Raw genomic sequence first — 21,867 nt, 5'->3', positions numbered from 1 at the left:
ATGAAATAAAGACAAGAGGGCTGTCTCTTCAGAAACCCTGATTGAAAAGCATCAAGCAGATCATGTTCAGCTAAACATTCCTGCAACTGGCTGAAGACAGCCTTTGCAATTACCTTACAAAAAATGGCACACTCGGAGATAGGATCTAGTTGAATGTATTAAGACCTAAATCAGGATCCTTGTAAGCCCTTGTGCAATCCTTACCATATTGGGAAAGTAAGCATCTGCCAAGCCATTTTCTGATTTGAAGAGCACAGGGATATCAACAATGTCCTGCTCTGTAAGGCCCAGCTGCTTTTTAAGAATATCCCTATTCCAGTCAACACAACTCTAAGGAGATACAAAATATTAGAGATCAATGCATGAAAACATCAATTGGGCTATCACTAAAAACCTTAGCCACATATTCTACATATATAGTAGCCATTTCTGTCTCTACTAATACCTCCTAGAGGAAAGAGAAAACTTAATTCATTATCTCTGTGCCTATCCTCATTTCTTGTTTCAGCAACTATGACTATGTCCACTTTATTCTTGAAAAATGTCCAGGTTGCCTCAGACAAACCTGATAGTAGCTACAGGATTACAGGATGGAATCATCCAATGTGAAAGTAAATTCAGTCTATGGCTCCTGTTTGACCTATATCATCTATCTTTCAGAAATCTATTCCTAAAGTTTTGCTTCACACCTCAGCCATCTGAGGGGAATAAGCTCTAAAAAAACAAACATACTTAATACTCTGTCTTTTCATACCTGAAAGTAATCATTTTCTTTCTTCAAGAGTTTATTTTTCAGAATGTCATTTATAGTTGGTTGTGGAATACTTAGTCCTGTAATGAAGAGAGAAAATTTTATGCATGCACAGGCAACCCAGGGGGCCCAATATTCAAATGCTACTTAGCCGGATAAGTTGGACTTATTCGGCTAAGTGGCAGCCATAGAATATCTGGCTATGTTCAGCAGCCCAAAGAAGCAATACAGAAGATGGTCAAATATAGCCAGCAGGCAAACAAAATAGAGTCTGACCGATCACCTTAGGTGTAGGGATTCCTTTATTAAGAGAACAGTTAAAATTCACAACACAAATTAGAAAAATGCCAGACTCAGGCAGAGTTTTGTGCGATAGCGGGACTGCATTAAGGGCTGCAAAAATGATAAATTAATAAGTAATTAAATAAAACATAAATTGTATTTATAATTAAAACAAAGGAATTATTTCTTAATGCAGATGATGTCATATGAATCTATAGGGTATTGGAAATTAAGGAGTGAGGGAACAGGGGCAGAAGGGAAAAAATGTGAGGAAAGTAAAACAGGAATTAAATAAAAATTAATTACCTTACTTTTCTAATACTTCTTAAATTGTATGGAAAAAATTATTTTGTCCCAATGGCAGGCAGTAGTCCAGAGCTTAATTATTATTAGTGGCAACACTTTTGCTCTAGAGCATGAAATTGCTTTGCCACCTTAATCATAAACAAAACATAGTTTTGAACTATGATGTGTGTGTGTATGCAAGAATTTACTATAAAAAACTGAGACAGAGTGGAAAATACCTCTATATTTGATATTAGGGTTAAAAACAAACTATAATGGAGACTGCTGAAATTGCATGACAACATTAAATTTATCAATATTAATTTAAATATCTAATTTAAAAACAAACAGCGGAACAATAAGGATTTGATAGCGTGTCTAGTAAAGCTGTGCATATATTCATTACATTGTGACTCCTGCTAATAAGATTAAAAAGTAGAGGGTCTGTCAGTAGTATTTAATTGCTTTCAAGGCACTCCACACTGCTGATCTTATTATTTTTTTTGAAACTAAGGCGCATAACTATTTCTTAACTTTTTTAGTTCTAATTTTTTGTGCATGCAGCGCCACTGTAAAGAACTCCGACCGAGTCTGACAATAGTGAAAGTGAGCATGTAATCACCGGCGTATGTAAGATTCAGTGCACTTTACATTTAATATTTGCTTCCCGACCAGAATAGTTATGCACCAGCATGTTAGAGAAAATGATTTATGTTTTAAATAAATCCTTTTAGCCTTAACAATGTGCATATGCAGCGGCATTGCAAGGAAACCTGTACTGTGTTTGCAGGGTGATTGTTGGTGATGATAAGTTGTTCTGTTTTTTGAGGATTGAGAGCTAGATGCATGTTTGTGATTAAGTGGTTAATAGAATTAAGGCATGATTCCCACTTTAGAAGGGCAGATTGCAGTGTGTCTGTGAAAGGGAGAAGAATTTGCACATCGTCTGCATAGATGAAGTGCTTGATATTAAGATTGTTGAGGAGGTTGGATAGGGGGAGCATATATATGTTGAATAAGGTTGAGGAAAGGGAGGAACCCTGGGGGACACCTCAGTCAAGGTTAATTGGGTCGGATTATTATTAGTTATGAGTACTGTATAGTGCCTATTTTGAAGGTAGGACTTGATCCAGGATAGTGTAGTTTCTGCTAGACCAATACTGATAAGAGTGTTAATAAGTATGTCGTGATTGACGGTGTCGAATGCTGCAGATATATCCAACATAGCTAGCAGATAGGAGTTACCGGTATCCATGCCTTTAATTAGAGTGTCAGTTAGAGACAATAGTAGGGTTTCTGTGCTCCGGTGTTTCCGGAAACCATGTTGTGTGGTAGAGAGGATATTATGATGTTCAAGGTAGTCAGAAAGGCGATTGTTGACAAGTTTTTCTAGAATTTTTGAGAGGAATGGGAGGTTTGAAATAGATCGGTAATTAGCTAAACTAGAAGGGTCAAGGTTGGGTTTCTTCACAATGGGTTTTACTACTGCTTGTTTGAGTATGGTGGGTACAGTACCTTGTTCCAGAGAACAAGGTACTGTACCCATCATCTGTTAGAGGTAAGCAACTGCGCTTTCTCCTAGCACAAGCAGGATGGTAGTCCTCACATGTGGGTGAATACCAAGCTCCAGGCTGTCCCCCAGTAGCAGATGAGACCAACAGTTACCGAACAAGGTGCCAACAGGCACAACAAAAATTGAGGTGCTGTTGGTCGGCAGGGGACTATTTGGCATACAGGACTTAGATATATGGGTCCCATTTTGTGCCGTGCACATGTTGCACTCGGCAACCTCTACCTCTTCCCCCTCATAAGCCTCCTCTGAGTCCTTCCAGCCTCTGTCTTATCCCCAGGTTTAGTGAGAGGGGGAGAGTGTACACTGAGCACCAGATGTGACTCACTCGGCAGCCGCATGCAGCAGCCAAAATAACTGATCTGGCTGCCTGCACCACAGTGACTCCTCTCGCCCTCCCTTTTCTCTACCCCCCTCACCATCTAGGCATTTTCTTGGTCTCTGCCAGCATTCTCTCTATGGGCTGTCCCCATGAAAAATTGCAGTAATCTATTCTCTAAATACTGTATATCTAAAAGCACATTTTTAAAAGTTTGTTACCACAAAATATTTTGAAAATACAAGTCTTAGGATTGGTGGGTATGTTCACATACAAGAGAAATAATGATCCACCAGAAAGTCAAATCAGCTATTAAAATCCAGTAGTTATCAGGAAATAAGAGAGAAATTATTTTCTTACTTGGTTCCGGTTCTATGGAATTCACTGCCAAGCGAATTGAGGAAAGAAATTGATTATTTAAAGTTTTGGAAAAAGTTAAAAGCAAGACTCTTTTGATTGGTTTATGGTTAATGGATTGTAGGAAGTTTTTGTATATTTCCCTTTATGTAAGCTTGTTATATGTAATATTTTTAAGAGAAATGTTTGTATTGTATATTATATTAAATGCTTTGTATGTACTGTATATTATGTAATCTGCATTGAACAAAGTTTGGAACGTGTGGAATATAAGATGTTTAACAAAAATAAATAAATAAATTCCGAGAACGGTTTGCAGAAAGAAGGAGATATCTACCACTGTTAAAAGCTTCCATTTAGGGATGAATTTTCAAAATGCAGTGTTACATATGTAAATGGGCTTTTTGAACATTACCCCTGGGGTTGTTTGTGTAAAAGTACATGTTGGAAGTAATATTGCACGTACTGCAAAGAGGTGGTTCTGGGGGTGGAACTGGGCAATCATTAATGCGCATAATTTTATTTTCAAAAGTATGCATGCAAATCTTCGTGTGCATAAATATTTGCGCCTATGCCACGCAAAATGTACATATGATCCCAATAATTTTCAAAGCAGACCTTATGCGTGCAAGTCCTCGTTGAACATTAGGACTGAAGTTCTCGTGTACAAAGTACATACGAATTTCAGCCCTACATGGGCTATTATAAAATTGAGCACACGTTTTTGAGCCTCCTGCTTCAAGGAAGGTAACATGCACCGGAAGAATTATAAAGAAGTCTCATTATTGGATCCAGCTGCAGGTTTCCCTGTTTGATGCAGTTGTTGAGGCAGAAGAGTCTGGTATAATAAGGCTGACGACAAAACAGATGAACATAAATTTTCAAGAATTTTGAATCCAGGGAATAGTGTAAAAATAGCAAAGTTCTGAGTTGGAAATGTCACAGGTGTAATCCAAGAAATCCATCCATGGGTGTATGGCAGGATAATAGGTAAGGTTTGCAGTTGTGCTTGCCAGTTGTGTGTTTTCAAACCATTTCTAGCAGACAACCCCATAAATTCCACTATTTTATTTCCATTTTTTCCTGCTTGGCAGTTTTCTCCTGCAACTCCCTCCTTCCCCCTGTGTTTTTCCTCCCATTTTTCCCTTCCCCCTCCCCGCTACCTTGGAACATGGCAGCATCTCCATGACCTTCCTGCTGCTTCCTCTTGAACAGCTGGTAGCAGGCGGTGGGACTGGCCAGGAGCAACCGGAAACCCTGAGCAAAAGACGGAGAAAATCAAGTCAAAATCATGTCTGTCTCACTAACAGAAATATCGCAATCATCCTCAATGCAGGGGTATGGAATAAATGTGACTAAATAGAGGCCAAGTAGTATTATATGGTATATAATTCTGGTTTACTTCATGTCATGAGGGACAGTTAAGCCAATCCTGATTGTGCCCCATCACGGGTATGAAATTGTAGTTACAAAATCTCCGACAGCAGTAGGAACACAAGTCCATAGATGTGACAGTGTAAAATCAAGATTGGCTCATCTTTTCTTTGATAACCTTAGAGCTTATCAATTACAGAGCTTGTCAAACTTATTGAAAACTATAGCGATTTAAGTTACCTTTCTGTCAGAGGACTGGACAAAGGTCATAAACTCATCAACATGACCCACTTGCAACCAATCAGAGTAGAGTTCCACAGGGGCCTGCACTTTCTGAGCAAACAGGAAGTCTCTGACAAGCTTATTCATCTTCCTTCCACCAGACCTGTTACTCAAATGACAAAGAAAGGGGCAAACAAGTAAACAAATAGTGACCTGAAAGAATTTATAATTCAGAGACAGGTTTTTTGTTTTTTTTTAACAAAAGGTTAATTCTTCTGCTTTAGCAACAATTGTTAAATCATTGTGTCCCCAGTGAGAATGAGTGGAAGGGTGTTAACCCCCCATATTGTTCCGTGATAGGGACCTAAGTATAAAACTGGATAGCTGATGCCATTTTTTCAGAACAAAGTAACTATGCCAGAGGACAGTAGGCAAAATCCAAAGCCTAATGATTAGATAACTTTATTGTGTATACAAAATTTATAAATATATAGCATGCAGACTTGTGTGAAACATTTATGCATTTAGTATGAATCCTAAAAGCTAATCAATAAACATTATTGATCACACATTCACACCTCATACATTCACACCTCATACATCCCATTCATTCCTAAAACCACAATGCATATACATTATATATAATATTATACATTCAAGAAAAGACCCATTTAACATATGCTCCGAGCATTTAGATATATGTTAACGGGGGAATATTTGGACATATGTTAAATGGGTCTTTTCTTGAATGTATAATATTATATATAATGTATATGCATTGTGGTTTTAGGAATGAATGGGATGTATGAGGTGTGAATGTGTGATCAATAATGTTTATTTATTAGATTTTAGGATTCATACTAAATGCATAAATGTTTCACACAAGTCTGCATGTGAGATATCGAAGGTCACAGGAGTGAAGAGGCTCGAATGGTGGTTTCATGAGCCGACCCAAAACCAGGTTAAGGTCCCAAGAAGGGGCCGGAGGATGCAGTGGAGGCTTGAGGTGAAGCAAGCTTTTCAGAAAACGTGTTACCAGGGGTTGCTCTGATATAGGAACATCCCCGACACCTTTATGGAAGGTGGCTACCGCACTGACATGCATCCTGATGGAAGAAGCTTTTAGACCTGACTCTGATAAGTGCCAGAGATAGTCTAAAAACTTGGTGACTGGACAGGTAAAGGGGTCAAGGGACTGAGAAGAGCACCATGACTTAAACCTATTCCATTTATAAGAGTAAGATTTTCTCATGGAAGGCTTCTGCGAAGCAATCAGGACACGGGAAACTGGTTCAGAAAGGTTAAGTGGTTGGATGATTAACCTTTCAACATCCATGCCATCAGGGACAAGGTTTGGAGATTGGGGTGGCGGAGGCACCCGTCGTTTTGAGTGATCAGAAGCGAGTCCTTTCCCAGGGGAATGTGCCTGCGAATGGAGAGATCCTTGGATTGGAAACCACACTTGGCGTGGCCAGTGAGGTGCGATCAGAATCATGGTTCTCTTGTCCTGACGTAACTTCATGAGAGTCTTTGAGAGAAGAGGCAGTGGAGAGAATGCATAAAGCAGACCGGTTGCCCACGAGAGGGAGAATGCATCTCTGGGCTGAGAGTGTTTGCTGCGAATGAGAGAGCAGAAGTTCTGTACTTTGCTATTTGAGCAGACGCAAAGAGGTCTATTTGAGGATATCCCCATTGTTGGAAGATGGATTTCACTACTGAGGGGTTGAGAGACCACTCGTGCAGTTGAAAGATGTGACTCAGCTTGTCTGCCAACACATTGTCCACTCCCAGTAACCAGGTGGCCCTGAGGTACATCAAATGGGAGAGAGCTTCCACCCAAATCTGCGCAGCTTCCTGACACAGAAGGAAGGAGCCCGTGCCTCCCTGTTTGTTGATGTACCACATGGCCACCTGGATGTCTGTCTGGATCAAGATAACTTGATTTGAGAGGCGATAATGAAATGCCCTGAGAGCATATCTGATTTCTCGAAGCTCCAGGAAGTTTATTTGGTGTTTGGCTTCCTCTGGAGACCAAGATCCTTGTGTCTACAGATTGGCCACATGGGCTCCCCAGCCGAGGTTGGAAGCATCATTAATGAGAGTTATTTGAGGGTCTGGAGCCTGGAAGGGCAATCCTTGGATGAGATTGTTCTGATTTCTCCACCAGGCAAGAGACTGATGGAGTGAGTCGGTTACATGGACAATGGTCGACAGGGGCTGAATGCTTTAAGTCCATTGTGACCGTAGAGTCCACTGCATGACTCTCATGGCCAAACGGGCCATTGGTGTGACTTGAACTGAGAACATCATGTGTCCCAGGAGAATGAGAAAGTGGCGTGCAGTCGCAGAGTGCCAAGACTATAGCTGGTGTGCAAGAAACACGAGAGTGAGAACTCGTTGTCGAGGTAGAAAAGCGTTTGCCTGCAAAGTGTCCAAGTCTGCCCCAATGAACGACAAGGTTTGAGATGGGACTAAAGAGGATTTGTCATAATTGACGAGAAATCCTAATGAAATTAGAGTGTGTAAGGTTAGATTGAGGGATGACTGAGCAGCTTGCTGAGAGGGAGCCCTGATTAACCAGTCATCTAGATAGGGGTAGACGTGAACACCCTGAGTTCTTAGGAAGGTTGCAACCATTACGAGGCATTTCATGAAGACTCGTGGCGCAGACGCTAGGTCGAATGGAAGCACTCGGTACTGGAAGTGCTTGGGGCCTACTAGAAACCTCAGGTATTTGCGATGAGATGGAGTTATCGCAATATGAGTGTATGCATCCTGGAGGTCTAGAGAGCAGAGCCAGTCTCCGCTTTGTAGAAGAGGAAGAAGACAGCCCAAGGTTACCATCTTGAACTTTTCCCACTGGAGGTACTTGTTGAGGGCCCGTAGGTCCAGGATTGGACGAACGCCTCCTGATTGTTTGGGGATTAGGAAGTACCGGGAATAGAACCCTATGCCATGCTGAGAGAAGGGCACAGGTTCTATTGTCTTGGACTGGAGAAGGAGGGAGACCTCTTGATCCAGAAGGATGGAGTGATCGGATGTTCTCTACGTCGGCAGAGGTGGGGAGTCTGGTGGAATGGAGAGAAAGTTCAGATGATAACCTTGAGCAATTATTGCCAGTACCCATTGGTCTGAGGTGATTGAGTGCCACCTGTTGTTGAAGTGGCATATCGACCCCCCACTGGTATGTGAGGCAATGGAAGCTGGCTGCTGCTCTCTAGGTAGAAGTCAAAAACCTGAAGCAGGACCTGGTTGGGGAGCTGCTTGCGGTATTTTGTTTCCGTGTCTGACGAGACTAGGCTTTTTGAAAAGGACTCGTGAAACGGGATCTAGCTGGTGGCGGGTAGGACTTCTTCGGGCAGAAGAATGACTTCTTCGAGTCCTTGCGGAAGGGCTGTTTTGAAGAGTAGTCAGAAGGCATCAGAGAGAGCTGTCTTAGGGTCTTATGATGGTCTTTAAGTTCTGCCACCATTCCTGAATCTGTTTGCCAAACAGATTGTCTCCCACACAGGGCAGGTCAGATAACCTGTCTTGTACTTCAGGGCGAAGGTCGGAAGTCTTGAGCCAGGCCCATCTTCTTGCCGAAATAGCAGCTGCAGATACCCTAGTATCAGTTTCAAAGATATCATAAGATGATCTGATCTCATGCTTGCCTGCCTCAAACCCTTGTTTACTAGGGTTTGAAGCTGTTCTTGGAATTGTTGAAGCAGGGTATCTGTCAAATCTTGTATCTGCTTAAAAATGACCCTATTATATTGGGTCATATAGAGCTGATAGGTGGTAATCCGGGAGATGAGCATTGAGCCTTAGAATACTTGGCGGCCTATGGCATCTAGAAACTTCTGATCCTTGCCAGGGGGGAAAGAAGTGTGAGGCTTTGATCTCTTTGCTCTTTTTTGTGCAATTCAACAACTACAGATTGGTGATCCAATTGAGTTTTCTGAAAACCTGGAGCTGACTGCACCAAATAGGTAGTGTCAGCTTTTCTATGCACTGGAGCAATGGAGCCAGGATGTTCCCAGTTCTTCTTGAGGAGATCCAGAAGAACCTGGTGGATAGGGATGGAGGTTATTTCCTTGGGAGCATCCAGGAATTAGAGCAACTCCATCATCTGATGTCTGTCATCCTGTTCAGTCTGTAATTGGAAGAGAACCAATTCAGACATTTCCTTCACAAAATTTATAAAGGAGAGGTCCTCTGGAGGAGAACGCTTCCTACTTTCAGTGGGTGAAGGTGGTGAAGATAAATCATTGGTGTCTGGTGAGGAATCATCAGTCCAGGTATCATAGGGATCAGCACCTGTCCCTCTAGGAACTAGAGGGGGATGGGGTGGTGGGGTACCTGAAGGTCCTGGTCTAGGCTCTGAAGGAATCGGAGGAATTATCAAAGGCACCAATGAAGGCATCGAAGTCACCGGCGCAGTCATCGAGGGCATCGATGGATGGCTTGGTGACACCGATGGGCGTATTGGTACCGATGGTTGGATCAGTGGTGAGGGATGTATCGGCATCGATGGCTGAGCAGGACTCCAGATGGAGGGATGCAGAACGGTGTTTCTCCGATGACAGAGTACGTGGAGAGGGCACCGGAGCCATCAGTGACCCGGGGTCCATCGGTGGAAAAGCGGCAATAAGTGCTTCCATCCTGGAGAGCAGCGGTGCCAACACTGCCGGAATCGGGTCGGTTCTCGGTTCCACAATCAGTACTGGTGTTGGTGCCGGAGGAACCTGGAGCCGTTGCATCGCCTTGTCGATGGCCTCCTGAACCATCCGGTCCAGTTCTTCTCAGAGACATGGAGCAAGCAGCCCCGGCTCTGGAACAGAAGAAGGAGGCAGAGGCATAGCCGGAGGGACCACCGTTAAAGGCGGAGTCGCGGCTCCCAATCCCCTGTCGGGTGAGGGTTGCCTCGGTGACCCTTTTCTGGATGGGGTTTTTTCGACCGCAGCTCGGACAATAGCGAGGTCGATGATTTCGCTCCCTCGATGGTCCGAGACTTTCTATGTCAATGGTGATGTTTCTCTCTGCGATCCTCTCGGTCCTGAGGAGGAGTAGAGGGAGTCGAAGGCCGAGATGTCGTCGATGCCGAACGGTCACCGGCCGGTGGTCGATGCTGGCGCGAAGTTGACGGTGCCGGTTCCGACGATATCGATGCAATGGACGGAGTCAGGGTTTGAGCACGGAAGAGAAGCTCCATCTTCTCCATTCTGGCCTTGCGACCTTTTGGTATCATTAAGGCACATTTGGTGCAGGTTAGGACATCTTGCTCTCGTCCAAGACACATTACACAGACTTTATGGGGGTCTGTGATAGACATGGTGCGATTACAGTCTGGGCATCGACGGAACCCCGACGCCTTGGCCATGGAAAAATTGAATCGCGGTACGGTCAACGGCCAGTAGGCCACGAGGGCCAAACTCGACGGTAATCAACGGAAAACGGGTAGAAAACTTACCGGAGTACCGCGGCTTGAAAAAGGTAAAGGAGGGTCCCCTGTGGGGCAAATTAACTTTTAGTAATTTGGTGAGGAAAATTCCTGTCAGGAATCTCTGCAGAGCTCCTTAACCGCCTGGCTACTGCTGCGCGGAAAAAAGAAGACTGAAGGGGGACCCCTGCTGGCTGCAGGGTTAGTGCCATGCTGGGCATGCCCAGTAGGGGCCAGTCAAAGTTCTGGAAACTTTGATTAAAGTGTTCTGTGATTGGGCTCCATCCTGTGATGTTACCCATATGTAAGGACTACCATCCTGCTTGTCCTGTGAGAACACAAATTACAAATATGGAGACAGAAACTGGAATGGAAACCCAAAAAAAGCCACTCTGTATGCAGTGCAAACCTGGAGAAATGGAAAGAGAAATAGTACCTAACAGACTCCCAGGATCTGCAATAATGTACACAAACTAATGCGCAAAAAGTTACATCTGCATTATGGAACTCATTCAAACAGTAACAACCCTACCTATGAAAAGGCAACACTACAAATATTTAACCAGGCTGTAAACACCAATACACCTGCTATTAGGAAAACAGAACAAGCCAAACTCTTATAGATCCCTACACAGAAAATACAAGCTTGCAGGATACCCTTACCTGGGTCACACACACAGAACCCAGACAGACCCTCACCAAATACAGAATAAAATGACTATCAAGTTAATGTTTTTGTTTTTCCATTGTTGCACTGCATACACTCAGTCTGGCTTCTTGCTTTTTCCAGTTCAGTCTCCACATTTCTATTTATACATTTCTCAAGTAATATAAAATAATAATTCTAAAACTAGAATAATAAATATTTCAAAACAACTGATAAATAGAATAAAATCCAATCATTAAAAACTTACAAGATTATTAAAAATTCTCTAAACACTAATAAAATATTTCAAAAGCAGACACATCACATAATACCCAATAATTAAAATGGCAGTCAATCAAGAAAGAGAAGCTTCAAAAGCCACCTTTACTTACCCTCTCCAGCAACTCTCCTACTCCTTTCCCTTGTAGGCCAATAGCACACATTAGAAGCAGCAATGACTGCTGAAACTCTATCCTCACGCTCCTTTTCCTTAGGGCCCATGACTAGTCTCACAAACACCCACACTTTTCTGTCTCTCACACACCAGTCATCTTTCTCTCTCTTTCGCTCTCTCACACATACCAGTCACCTCCCTGACCAATCTCTCTTTCTCTCCCAATGCACCAGTCACCTCCCTGAGCAATCTCTCTTTGTCTCTCACACACACACACACACACCATCACCTCCCTGACCAATCTCTCTTTCTCTCACACATACACACATCAGTTACCCCCTGACCAATCTCTCTCTCACACACACACACACACACACACACACACCAGTCACCTCCCTGACCAAGCTCTCTCTCACACACACAGCAGTCACCTCCCTGACCACAATCTCTCTCTCTCATACACACACACCAGTCACTTCCCTGACCAAGCTCTCTCTCACACACACAGCAGTCACCTCCCTGACCACAATCTCTCTCTCTCATACACACACACCAGTCACTTCCCTGACCAAGCTCTCTCTCACACACACAGCAGTCACCTCCCTGACCAATCTCTCTCCCACATACACCAGGCACCTCCCTGACCAGTCTCTTGTTCTCACACATACCACTCACCTCCCTGACCAGTCTCTTGCTCTCACACACGTTTTCTCTCTCTTACACAGTCTCAATCACACACATTCTCCCACACACTTACACACATGGTGGCTCACTCTCTCTGTTTCACTCCCTCACCCCCACTCCCAGGACACATGGCAGCTTCAGCACAAGGCAGTCAGTATGCTGCTATTAAAGCAGAGTTGTGACAGGCTGGAAACTGCAGGAGTGATTCCCCACAGCCTCAGAGAAGTAAGAAGGCAGCACTCAGCTGTTTGCCTGTGCTGCAATCATCACAGTGCAGAACAATCAGCTGAGAATGTGGCCACCCACCACAGACCAGGGGCAGCTAATCGATGGATTTCCCAAACAGCTGCATGGCAGGAAATCCCTGCGGTCACATTCTCAGCTTACTGCTCTGCACTGTGATGATCACAGCACAGGCAAACAGCGGAGTGCTGCTTTCTTACCACTGCAGGACCGGGGGGAGTCTTGGGAGCCTTGGGAAATGATTTTGGCAGCAGCAGCAGCAGCAGCATGGCGCTTCCTCTTTCCCTTGTGCCCGGTAAACATCACTACTTCTTCCAGGCCACAGAGGGAGGAAGAAGAAAAGGCCATGTTGCTGTTGCCAGCTTCCACAAATACTGCTGCTGTATTCATTGAAGAATTCTGTGCATCTTGCTTGGGTGAGGAGAGGGAGGGAAAAGCAGCAGGAGACCAGGAAGTGCACGACACACCTGCTGGTGCTTGGCGACACACTGGTGTGTTGCAACACACCAGTTGAAAACTGCTGTCTTAATCAATAAACCTTCATACTGTTGATGCAACTCCATTATTGCTCTCTGCTTTAATAGCAAGAGGTAACAGGGAATTAGACAGCAACCAAGGGAAGCTAAGTATGGTCTTCAATAATATTTGTTGACAATTTGTTTCAATGTAAACCGGTGTGATATTTTGAATTGAATGTCGGTATAAAAAAGCAAATAAATAAATAAATAAATATGGGGGTGACCTGTATGGCACAGCAGATGCTACCATAAGCTTGCTAGGCAGACTGGATGGACCGTTTGGTCCTTTTCTGCCATCATTTTCTATGCTTCTATGTACTTTTTTAAGTCTCCTAGGTTATAGTTTACTTTTCTTTGCTGAGGGAGAAGGCAGAAATGTGGAGAAGTGGAAGGGAAAGATTTAAAATTAAAATTTTGAATAAAAGGGTTATAAACAAAAGTCTTTGAATGAAGCAGGATATGTCTGATCTGGCATTGTACTAAAATAAACAGTTAACTAATGATCTGTTCTTCTGTCACTCATACTGAATGTTATTCTTTATATTCTAGAAGTTACTTCTTGCATCTATCATGACCAACTATCACACACACACTGCAACACTAACACTCAAAAATAACAACCTTGGTAAGCTGCTTCCAATTAGGATCCTCCCCAAAGGATATGCCTTTCCATTCACTGTCACTGGGGGGCTCACTTCAAGATTGCCAAAAGAGTCCAGGCTGCTGACATCCAAATAGGATATTGGCTGTCTTGTGACATACCCAAAATCTGGCCCCTGGGGGAACAAGAATAAAGATTATTATAGTATCATGCATAATTAAATTTGAAGTGCCGGATCTAATCTCTGATATCCTAAGACCTTTGAAACCTATGAATGTACTTCATCCTAGGAATAAAAATGTATCAAGGAAGGTTGTGTGCTTATCCACCCCTATGACCAATACTCAGGACCACAAATATATCAAAATACTGGAACTTTATTGATATATCAATATATTCGTTTACAGGTACACAAAGTATAGGGAAGGAGAAAAACAGGCAACTCTGAAGCTGTGTGTCAACCTGTCCTTTGGGAACTCCTTCAAAGAGCATTTGCTAAGCCCCTTAAATACACAATTTCATCCCTCAATATAGTATTGTCTGACCTTTTTTGGTCCTTCTGTCAAGTGTTGTCTGTCCCCTTGTAATTTTCCAGACAAGCTAGAAAAAGCTTGTGAAAATATTTCCTTTTTCCCCCTGCATCTGTCCTCTTTCTCTTGCCCACAAACAAGCTAGCTCTTGGGAAACTTTTATTTCTAGTCTGATACCCAAAATTTATTGCTTCATGTTATCTTGCTATTAGCAGAACTTCCTTGTTCTCACAACTGCAGTCTCCCTTGCCCACTCAGATTTCCACAAACTGGGCTAGTGGACTCTGGCTCATTCTGTCTGACCTTAGGTGTTGGTCCCTGGTCAGCATTTTACAAGGTGAACACACATATTCTAATTAGACCAGTTTTGAAGGCTTGGCAATATTTCTGCACTGAGTGGAAGATATCTCCATATTTATTTATTTATTTATTTATTTATTTATTTATTTAAAGGCTTTTATATACTGGAGTTCATGCACTAGTACATACCACTTCGGTTTACACAGAACAAGGATTAGAAAATTACATCAAACAAATTGAACAATTATTTATTTATTTATTTATTTATTTATTTATAATTTTTATATACCGACATTCTTACATTAAAATGCAAATCATACCGGTTTACATAAAACAGAAAAAGCAGGAAAAAATATTTCCATAGTCAAATAAATAAATAAATAAATAATTAAACAAATAAACAATTACATCCAACGATTGGGTATAAATAACATGGCTAACTTAGTAGGAACTTAGAGTTTGAGGTAAAGGAGAGAAATAGTACCAAGTGGTAACAGAACAATGTTAATAGCTAAATAATAAAATAAATAGTAAATACAAATTCTTATAATAAATACAAATGCTTAAAGATTACAGTCTTCATGAAAAGTTTACGTCTTCAGAATAGGGTTAAGTATACAAGAACTAGCGGTTATTTCTTTGGGATTGAAGACTTCAAAAACTGAGGTTACATCTGGCTTAAGAGGTATTGGTGTAGCATGCTCAAATATTTAATGATTTGGAATTGTGAGACCAAGAATACAATTAGGAGTTGTTTGATATGATTATAAAAGCGAGAATGATTCAAGTTCTGGGACGTGGCTCTGAGCTAAACCTTTAAGTGTAGGCTTTTGTAAAGAGCCAGGTCTTGAGTTTCTTTTTGAATGTTTGAGTACACGTTTCAAGGCGAATGTCCGTGGGGAGGGCATTCCAATGAAGGGGGCTGGCAGTCGAGAATGCGCGTTTCTTGAGTGAGGACTTGGTTGAAGGTACGTGTAAGGTGCCTAAGTATCTGTTTCTGATTGGTCTTGAAGACTCGTGTAGGCGAAGTGGACGGCTTAGATCTAGCGACGTTTGTGAATGGATGTTCTTGTGTGTTATAGTTAGCACTTTGAAAATGATTCTGGATCTGATGGGGAGCCAGTGTAAGTGTTTTAGAATGGGTGTTATGTGTTCACTTCTGCTGGTGTTAGTAAGAATCCTTGCGGCGGAGTTCTGCAACATTTGTAGAGGTTTGGTGGTGATGGTTGGAAGGCCAATAAGCAGAGAGTTGCAGTAATCGATTTTGGAAAATAGTATTGTTTGGAGGACTGTTCTGAAGTCCTGAAAATGTAGGAGAGGTTTCAGCTTTTTCAGAATATGTAGTTTATAATAGCATTCTTTCGTTGTGTTCTTGACAAATTCTTTGAGGTTCAGCCTTTTGTCTAAGGTGACCCCAAGGTCTCTTACTTGAGTGAAATTGATCATTGGTGGTGAGGTTAGGTTGTTGGTAGGCTGAAGGTTCTCATCTGGAGTGATAAGCAAAAGTTCTGTTTTTGATGTATTAAGTACTAGGTTAAGGCTAGATAGGAGTGAGTTTATGGACTGTAGACAATTGTTCCAGAAGTTGATGGTGTTGGAGATGGAGTCAGTGATTGGCAGCAGAATCTGAACATCGTCTGCGTATATGAAGTGTGTGACCTTAAGACTTGAGAGTAGATGACATAGGGGGAGAAGATAGATGTTAAAAAGGGTGGGGGAGAGAGAGGATCCTTGGGGAACTCTGAAGGAGGATTTGACCGGGAGGGAATCCTTGTTGCTGATTCTGACCTTGAAAGTCCTATTGTGTAGGAAGGATCTGAACCATTCCAGGGCTGATCCTGAGATGCCTATGTCTGAGAGCCGGTTGATCAGGATAGAGTGTTTTACGGTATCAAACACAGCTGATAGGTCGAGGAGAATCAGGAGGTATGGGGTCTTTTTCTCCAGACCTACGAGGACTCTGTCAGTTAGAAAGGTTAGGAGGGATTCCGTACTAAGGGATTTGCGGAATCCGAATTGGGCTGTTGTGAGGATTTTATGCTCTTCTAGGTATTCGGATAACTGTTTGTTGACTATCCTCTCCATAAGTTTGGCTACAAATGGAAGGTTAGCGATGGGGCGAAAATTAGCCGGGTCTGTAGGGTCCAAGTTGGGTTTTTTGAGGAGAGGTTTGAGGGTGGCTAGTTTCAGGATGTCTGGTACTAGACCTTGGGTTAGCGAGCTATTAATGATCTCTGCTAAGGGCTTCGCTATGAAGTTCGGAATGGTGAGTAGGAGTTTAGAAGGGATGGAATCTGTCGGGTGAGTGGAGGGTTTCATCTTTTTAAGAGTCATTTCGATTTCGAGTGAGGAGATAGGTTCGAATGAATCTAGGTTTATGTTCTGGTTGCGTGAAGGAGTGATGATAGAAGGAGGTACTGTGTTACTGGTTGCCAGAGGGGCCATTAGATTGAGAATTTTGTTTTCAAAAAATTGAGCAAGTTCTGTGCATCTTGATTGTGCTTGATCATCTGGGATAGTTGGTGAGGTGGGTTTTGTGAGCTCTGAGACATATGTGAACAGCGCTTTGGGATCAAAGGAAAAATTGTGAATTTTGTGGGCATAAAAATCTCTCTTTGTGCGAAGGATGTTGTTTCTGTAATTGTGCATGAGGGTTTTGTACTCATTCAGTGTAGTGTTGGAAGGATTCCTCCACCATGCGTGTTCTTTTTTTCTCAATTCTAATTTGATGGTTTTTAGTTCCTGCGTGAACCATGGTTTTTTGTTTTTGCAGGCTGGGTTGATCTCTTTGGTTTTTTGGTGGCAAAGTTTTTCTGCCACCTTGTTCGTGATGTTGTGCCATGACGAGATGGCTGTTTCTGCGTCTGAAAGGTCAAGATTGGCAAGTTCCGAAGATAGGAGAGAGGTGAGGTCCTCTCTAGAGCAGGAGTTCCTGTAGTGAATTGTGGTTTTGGTGATTGGTGATATGGGGTTGTCCTTGATATAAAACCAAATTGCTGAGTTTAATGGGTAATCCAGTTTTTTTTTTGCCAGGTTTAGATAATCCTCTTTTTAAGCACTGGGAGCATAAAGGTTTGAAGTCTATTGAAAATCTTTACTGTGTACTTCAGAATTCTGTACTTTCCTTTTATCAGTTACAATCTCAATTTGGAGTACCATGTCAGCATTTCTTTATATATTTACAATCTAGGCATTATGTTCTACAAGTTCTCTCCAAATGCCCTAATATATTTGACACTGAGTTGGTTATAGTTTTATTTACCAAAGTTAAAAGCCATAGTAACACCTTCGCTTAACTAAGGAAACTCACAGCTTTGCTCATCGCTGGCTTGTTTGTGGACTACTACCTTGGGGCACCCAGTAACTGAGAAAGACTTGGTGACCTGTTTTGAGTTTGCCTTTACCACCACAGTGGAAGTAAAGCTAGAGGAAATGCAATACAAACTTTTGCATAGAATGTATATTGATAATGTGCATGTCTGAAAAATGCATATCAGTGATACAGATGTTTGTCTTAAGTGTTATAGTGAAAGGGGTATTCTAATTCATAATTTTATTCTTTGTCCAGTTATGTTTCCATTTTGGAATATAGTGCTTAGCGTCATTGAAAACATCATCCAACAAAACCACCATTTACTGGGGACTTTATATTACTAGGCTCTATGCAGTGGATCTCCATCCCAACTAAGAGTTTGGATAAGTTCTTGGTGGAGAAGTCCATTACCTGCTATTAATTAAGTTGACTTAGAAAATAGCCACTGCTATTACTAGCAACAGTAACATGGAATAGACTTAGTTTTTGGGTACTTGCCAGGTTCTTATGGCCTAGATTGGCCACTGTTGGAACCAGGATGCTGGGCTTGATGGACCCTTGGTCTGACCCAGTATGGCATGTTCTTATGTTCTTAAATCAGTAGGTACTACGCCATTAATGTGGTAATAAAACTTGCAGATTGGGTGCAAATAGAAAGGCTAGATGTTAAGTATACTAAATGATGAGTACCAGCAGAATATGTGAAACTTAGGGAATTGACGTACAATCTGTTACCCATGATACTCGGACAGACATTATTGACTAGTGGATATTCTACCACATGTTAACTGTACTTACTAGAATGCTCTCTGTATAACTTGAACCGATTTTTAATGGTTCTGGTTTAATTGTTTAATGCAGCCTGGAATCTGATGGTGTGAATGTGGAGTGGATGATTGAGTGTGTATGAATGGTGTTGAGTGTCTGTGAATGGAAAGTCTTAAAAAGTTTAAACACAAGATTGGGACATTTTGGAGTTCAATGGCTACTTTGCTTTGGTTTAGCATTGCTGTAGTGTTCTATTTAGCTAAATTCTGGCATATTTTTGTATTTCACTTGCTGTTTCTGTATCCTTTCTTGTGTAAAATAAAGAAATAAAAAAAAAAAAGAATAAAGACCAATACAAAAAGGAGCAATCTGCAGGGAGAAAGAGTGTGAATGTGTGCAACTCTACAGCTACACTAAAGTATTCAAGAATATGCCGGCAGATGTTTGCAGTCGTGATGTCCAGGCTCTGCACACTGTTACCTCTGCTATTTATGCCTAGTGCCTACCCATTTGGGAAGGATCCAGTATTCAGGAAGAAACCTGTGAGCTTGGTGCAGCTTCACAAGAATGAACAGCTATCCAGGCATTAGAGTAAGGAGATGATGGTGACAGTAGAAGACCAAAGAATACCCAAGGGTGCAACTAATGAACACTTGCCATAGGGAATCCAATCCTTGCAAATAGTCATTTCTGGAAACTTCTATATTTAGCTTGCCTTAAGTTTTCAGAATCTTCTCATTTCTTTTTTTTTCTTATCATCATCTTCATTCAGATCTTCTTTGTTTCAGTCGGTATTCTTTTCTGCCCGTTTCTATTTATTACTGTCTTTCATTTTTTCTCTTTTTCTCCCTGTCTGCTTACATGGGTTCCTCTGCTTTTTTGTGTTCTGTTCTTTATCATTTGTGCCTCTCTAACACCACATTTGCCTTCTCTTTCCTCTGTCTGTCTCTTTTCTGTGGAAAGCCTTCTTTTTTTTAAAACTGTACAGAGACACCGAGGAAGCTGCAGGTGGCACTTTAGTATATATGGCAATGTCCAAAGTTTTTGCTCTCTGACTCCATCTACTGGTAGGGATACACAACCCACTTTTCTGGACTGATCTGGGTATGTTCAGGAAATATAGCTTTGACTGATAAATTCCAGTTTCTGGCTGAAATTAAAGTAAGAGCAGCTTCTGATAGTTGGATGTTTCATTGTAGTTATTATCTAAAGAAAAGTACTTATATAGTGGAACTGAACTGTTTGTTATTTTGCAGTGAGGGAAAGGAAGGTGATGATCAGATATTTCCTGATTTTTGTTTTTATTTCAAATTAGATGAACAGTCATAGAATAGCTGCTTGCATATTGAAGTATTAGGCAAATTTGCATTGGCAAGGGCTTTAAGAAGATCTGCCATGAATTTATAGAGCAGAGCGAAAATATTTTCTTTTTGTGAGGTTTTGGATTTTCATCTCCATGAAGCAAGTGGACATTGAATCTGCATTGAATACTGGACTTTAAGCATATCCAATGGCTTCATCAATCATTTGGACCACAGAAAGGATTAAAATATCACTTGAAATTTAACTGAGAACTTATGCTATTATTCTGGGCCAGAATAAATGTTCTGTAAGTGAACTGAGCTGAGTTTTAGGGCAGGGGTAGTGATTTTCTTACAAAACTCATTTTCTTAATTTGCCAGTGCTAATATATTTTTCTTTCACTACAATGCCATATGTTTCTCGTTGCTATAGAATATAAGAATCATAATGTGTTACGCAAATGTGTATGCTTTGATTTTATATGCATTACTTGCAATAGTAAATCATTTTTGGGTTTATGTTATTGCAGGTCGTTTTTATTTTCTGCTTCAGTCCTGGGAGAACCTTTAGTTGTGTGGGTATGCTGCACGTATCCCTCCTAAATCACACAACTGAGAAGTGGAGTTATGTGGCCCCTCCCCTAGGGTGCAGATTTACATTAAGATGGAATATGAAATGTGAATTCTGAGGTCAGTATTCAAAGGCATCTTGTATGTGTCGGGGAATGTGTGAATATGAAAGAGAGAGGATAAAGTATGCACCCTCCCTCTCCCCAACTAATCCATGACAATCTCACGGTGACTGGAAATCAAAAGCTCCCAGTTATGGAGCGTGGGGAATATTTTTTTACCTCTGTTTAAATGTCTGCTGTTTTGAAAAATGTTAATGGTGTTTGGTAAACTTTAAAAAATGTTATTGAGTTATTAATTATTAGATGTTATTCTATTCATCAGTTGTTCTGAAATATTTATTTTTATTAGTATGGTTTTACTATTATGATGTTTTATATTTCACTAGCCATTAAGCCCGTAACAACGGGCTACATTAAAAAAAAATTTCGGTCCGCTTTCGGACACTGCACCCATCTACATTTCTTTTCCCTCACTCCCCCTTCTCCTCGCTCATTCACCTCAATCACTCACCCCCCCTTCCCTCCCCTACCCCCACTCAAATTCCCTTCCCTCACTCTCACCTCCCCCCTCATTCTCCCTTCTCTCACTCCCCCCTCATCCTCCCTCCCACTCACTCCCCTCACTCTCACTCCCCCCACTCTCACCTCCACCTCATTCTCCATCTCACTCCCTCCCCTTCCCTCACTCACACCTCCCCCCTCATTCTCCCTCCCACTACCACTCCCTCCCCTTCCCTCACTCTCACCTCTCCTCAGTCACTCCCCACCCTCTCTCAATCCCATCCCTCACTTTCATCCTCTCCCAGCTCATCCTCTCCCAGCTCATCCACACCCCCTTCCCACTCCCTCTTTTTCTCTTCTGCACAATGTCTTACCCTTCCCACTTACTCACTCAGCCCTTTTCCTTCCATCCCCTCATCTTCCCTTTCCTTCATCACCTCATCCACAACCCCTTCCCTCTCCCTCAGCCCTCCTTCCCCTCCCTCTTTTTCTCTTCTACAGGGCCGGCTGGGAGGGATCAGGCTAAAGGAGGAGGCATTTGCTGACGGAACTGCAGCATGTTAACAGCCTGAGCCTGTCCCTCCGTCGCCGTCCCTACTTCCTACTCCCTCCCCCTCCCCCCTTCTCCGACAACGGAGGGCCAGGTTCAGGCTGTTAACATGTCTCAGGAGCCTTTTCTTGGAGCGCCTGACCACCGCGCTCGTTGCTTGCCCGCCTGTCGCTCAGCTTTCACCGCCGCTGCTCCTCCACGCCGCATCCACCGCTCTCTGTTGCTGGCCTGACCGATGGTGACATACCGCCGCCACTGCCGCAAAACGCCATGTCTGCCGCTCAGACCAACGTGCTCTCTCGTG

The 21,867-nt window shown here is 42.3% G+C and overlaps 1 protein-coding gene across 3 annotated transcripts in view; it reads right to left on the bottom strand.

The window, feature by feature from the left end:
• Positions 1–21,867, bottom strand: part of LOC115076905 (protein-arginine deiminase type-1-like) — a 204,821-nt gene that overhangs the window by 16,117 nt on the left and 166,837 nt on the right. For all 3 annotated transcript variants that reach the window (XM_029578906.1, XM_029578905.1, XM_029578908.1), the window contains 5 exons: positions 13,689–13,843; positions 5,179–5,323; positions 4,728–4,821; positions 755–831; positions 205–330 (listed from right to left, as the gene is read on the bottom strand). In XM_029578906.1, the coding sequence (XP_029434766.1) occupies positions 205–330; positions 755–831; positions 4,728–4,821; positions 5,179–5,323; positions 13,689–13,843 (597 nt within the window). The remainder of the gene's footprint in view (positions 1–204; positions 331–754; positions 832–4,727; positions 4,822–5,178; positions 5,324–13,688; positions 13,844–21,867) is intronic.

Source organism: Rhinatrema bivittatum, chromosome 15 (assembly GCF_901001135.1).
Source record: "Rhinatrema bivittatum chromosome 15, aRhiBiv1.1, whole genome shotgun sequence".
Taxonomy (NCBI): domain Eukaryota; kingdom Metazoa; phylum Chordata; class Amphibia; order Gymnophiona; family Rhinatrematidae; genus Rhinatrema; species Rhinatrema bivittatum.
Note: the sequence above shows the minus strand (reverse complement) of the source record. Positions and strands in the feature narration are given on the sequence as shown.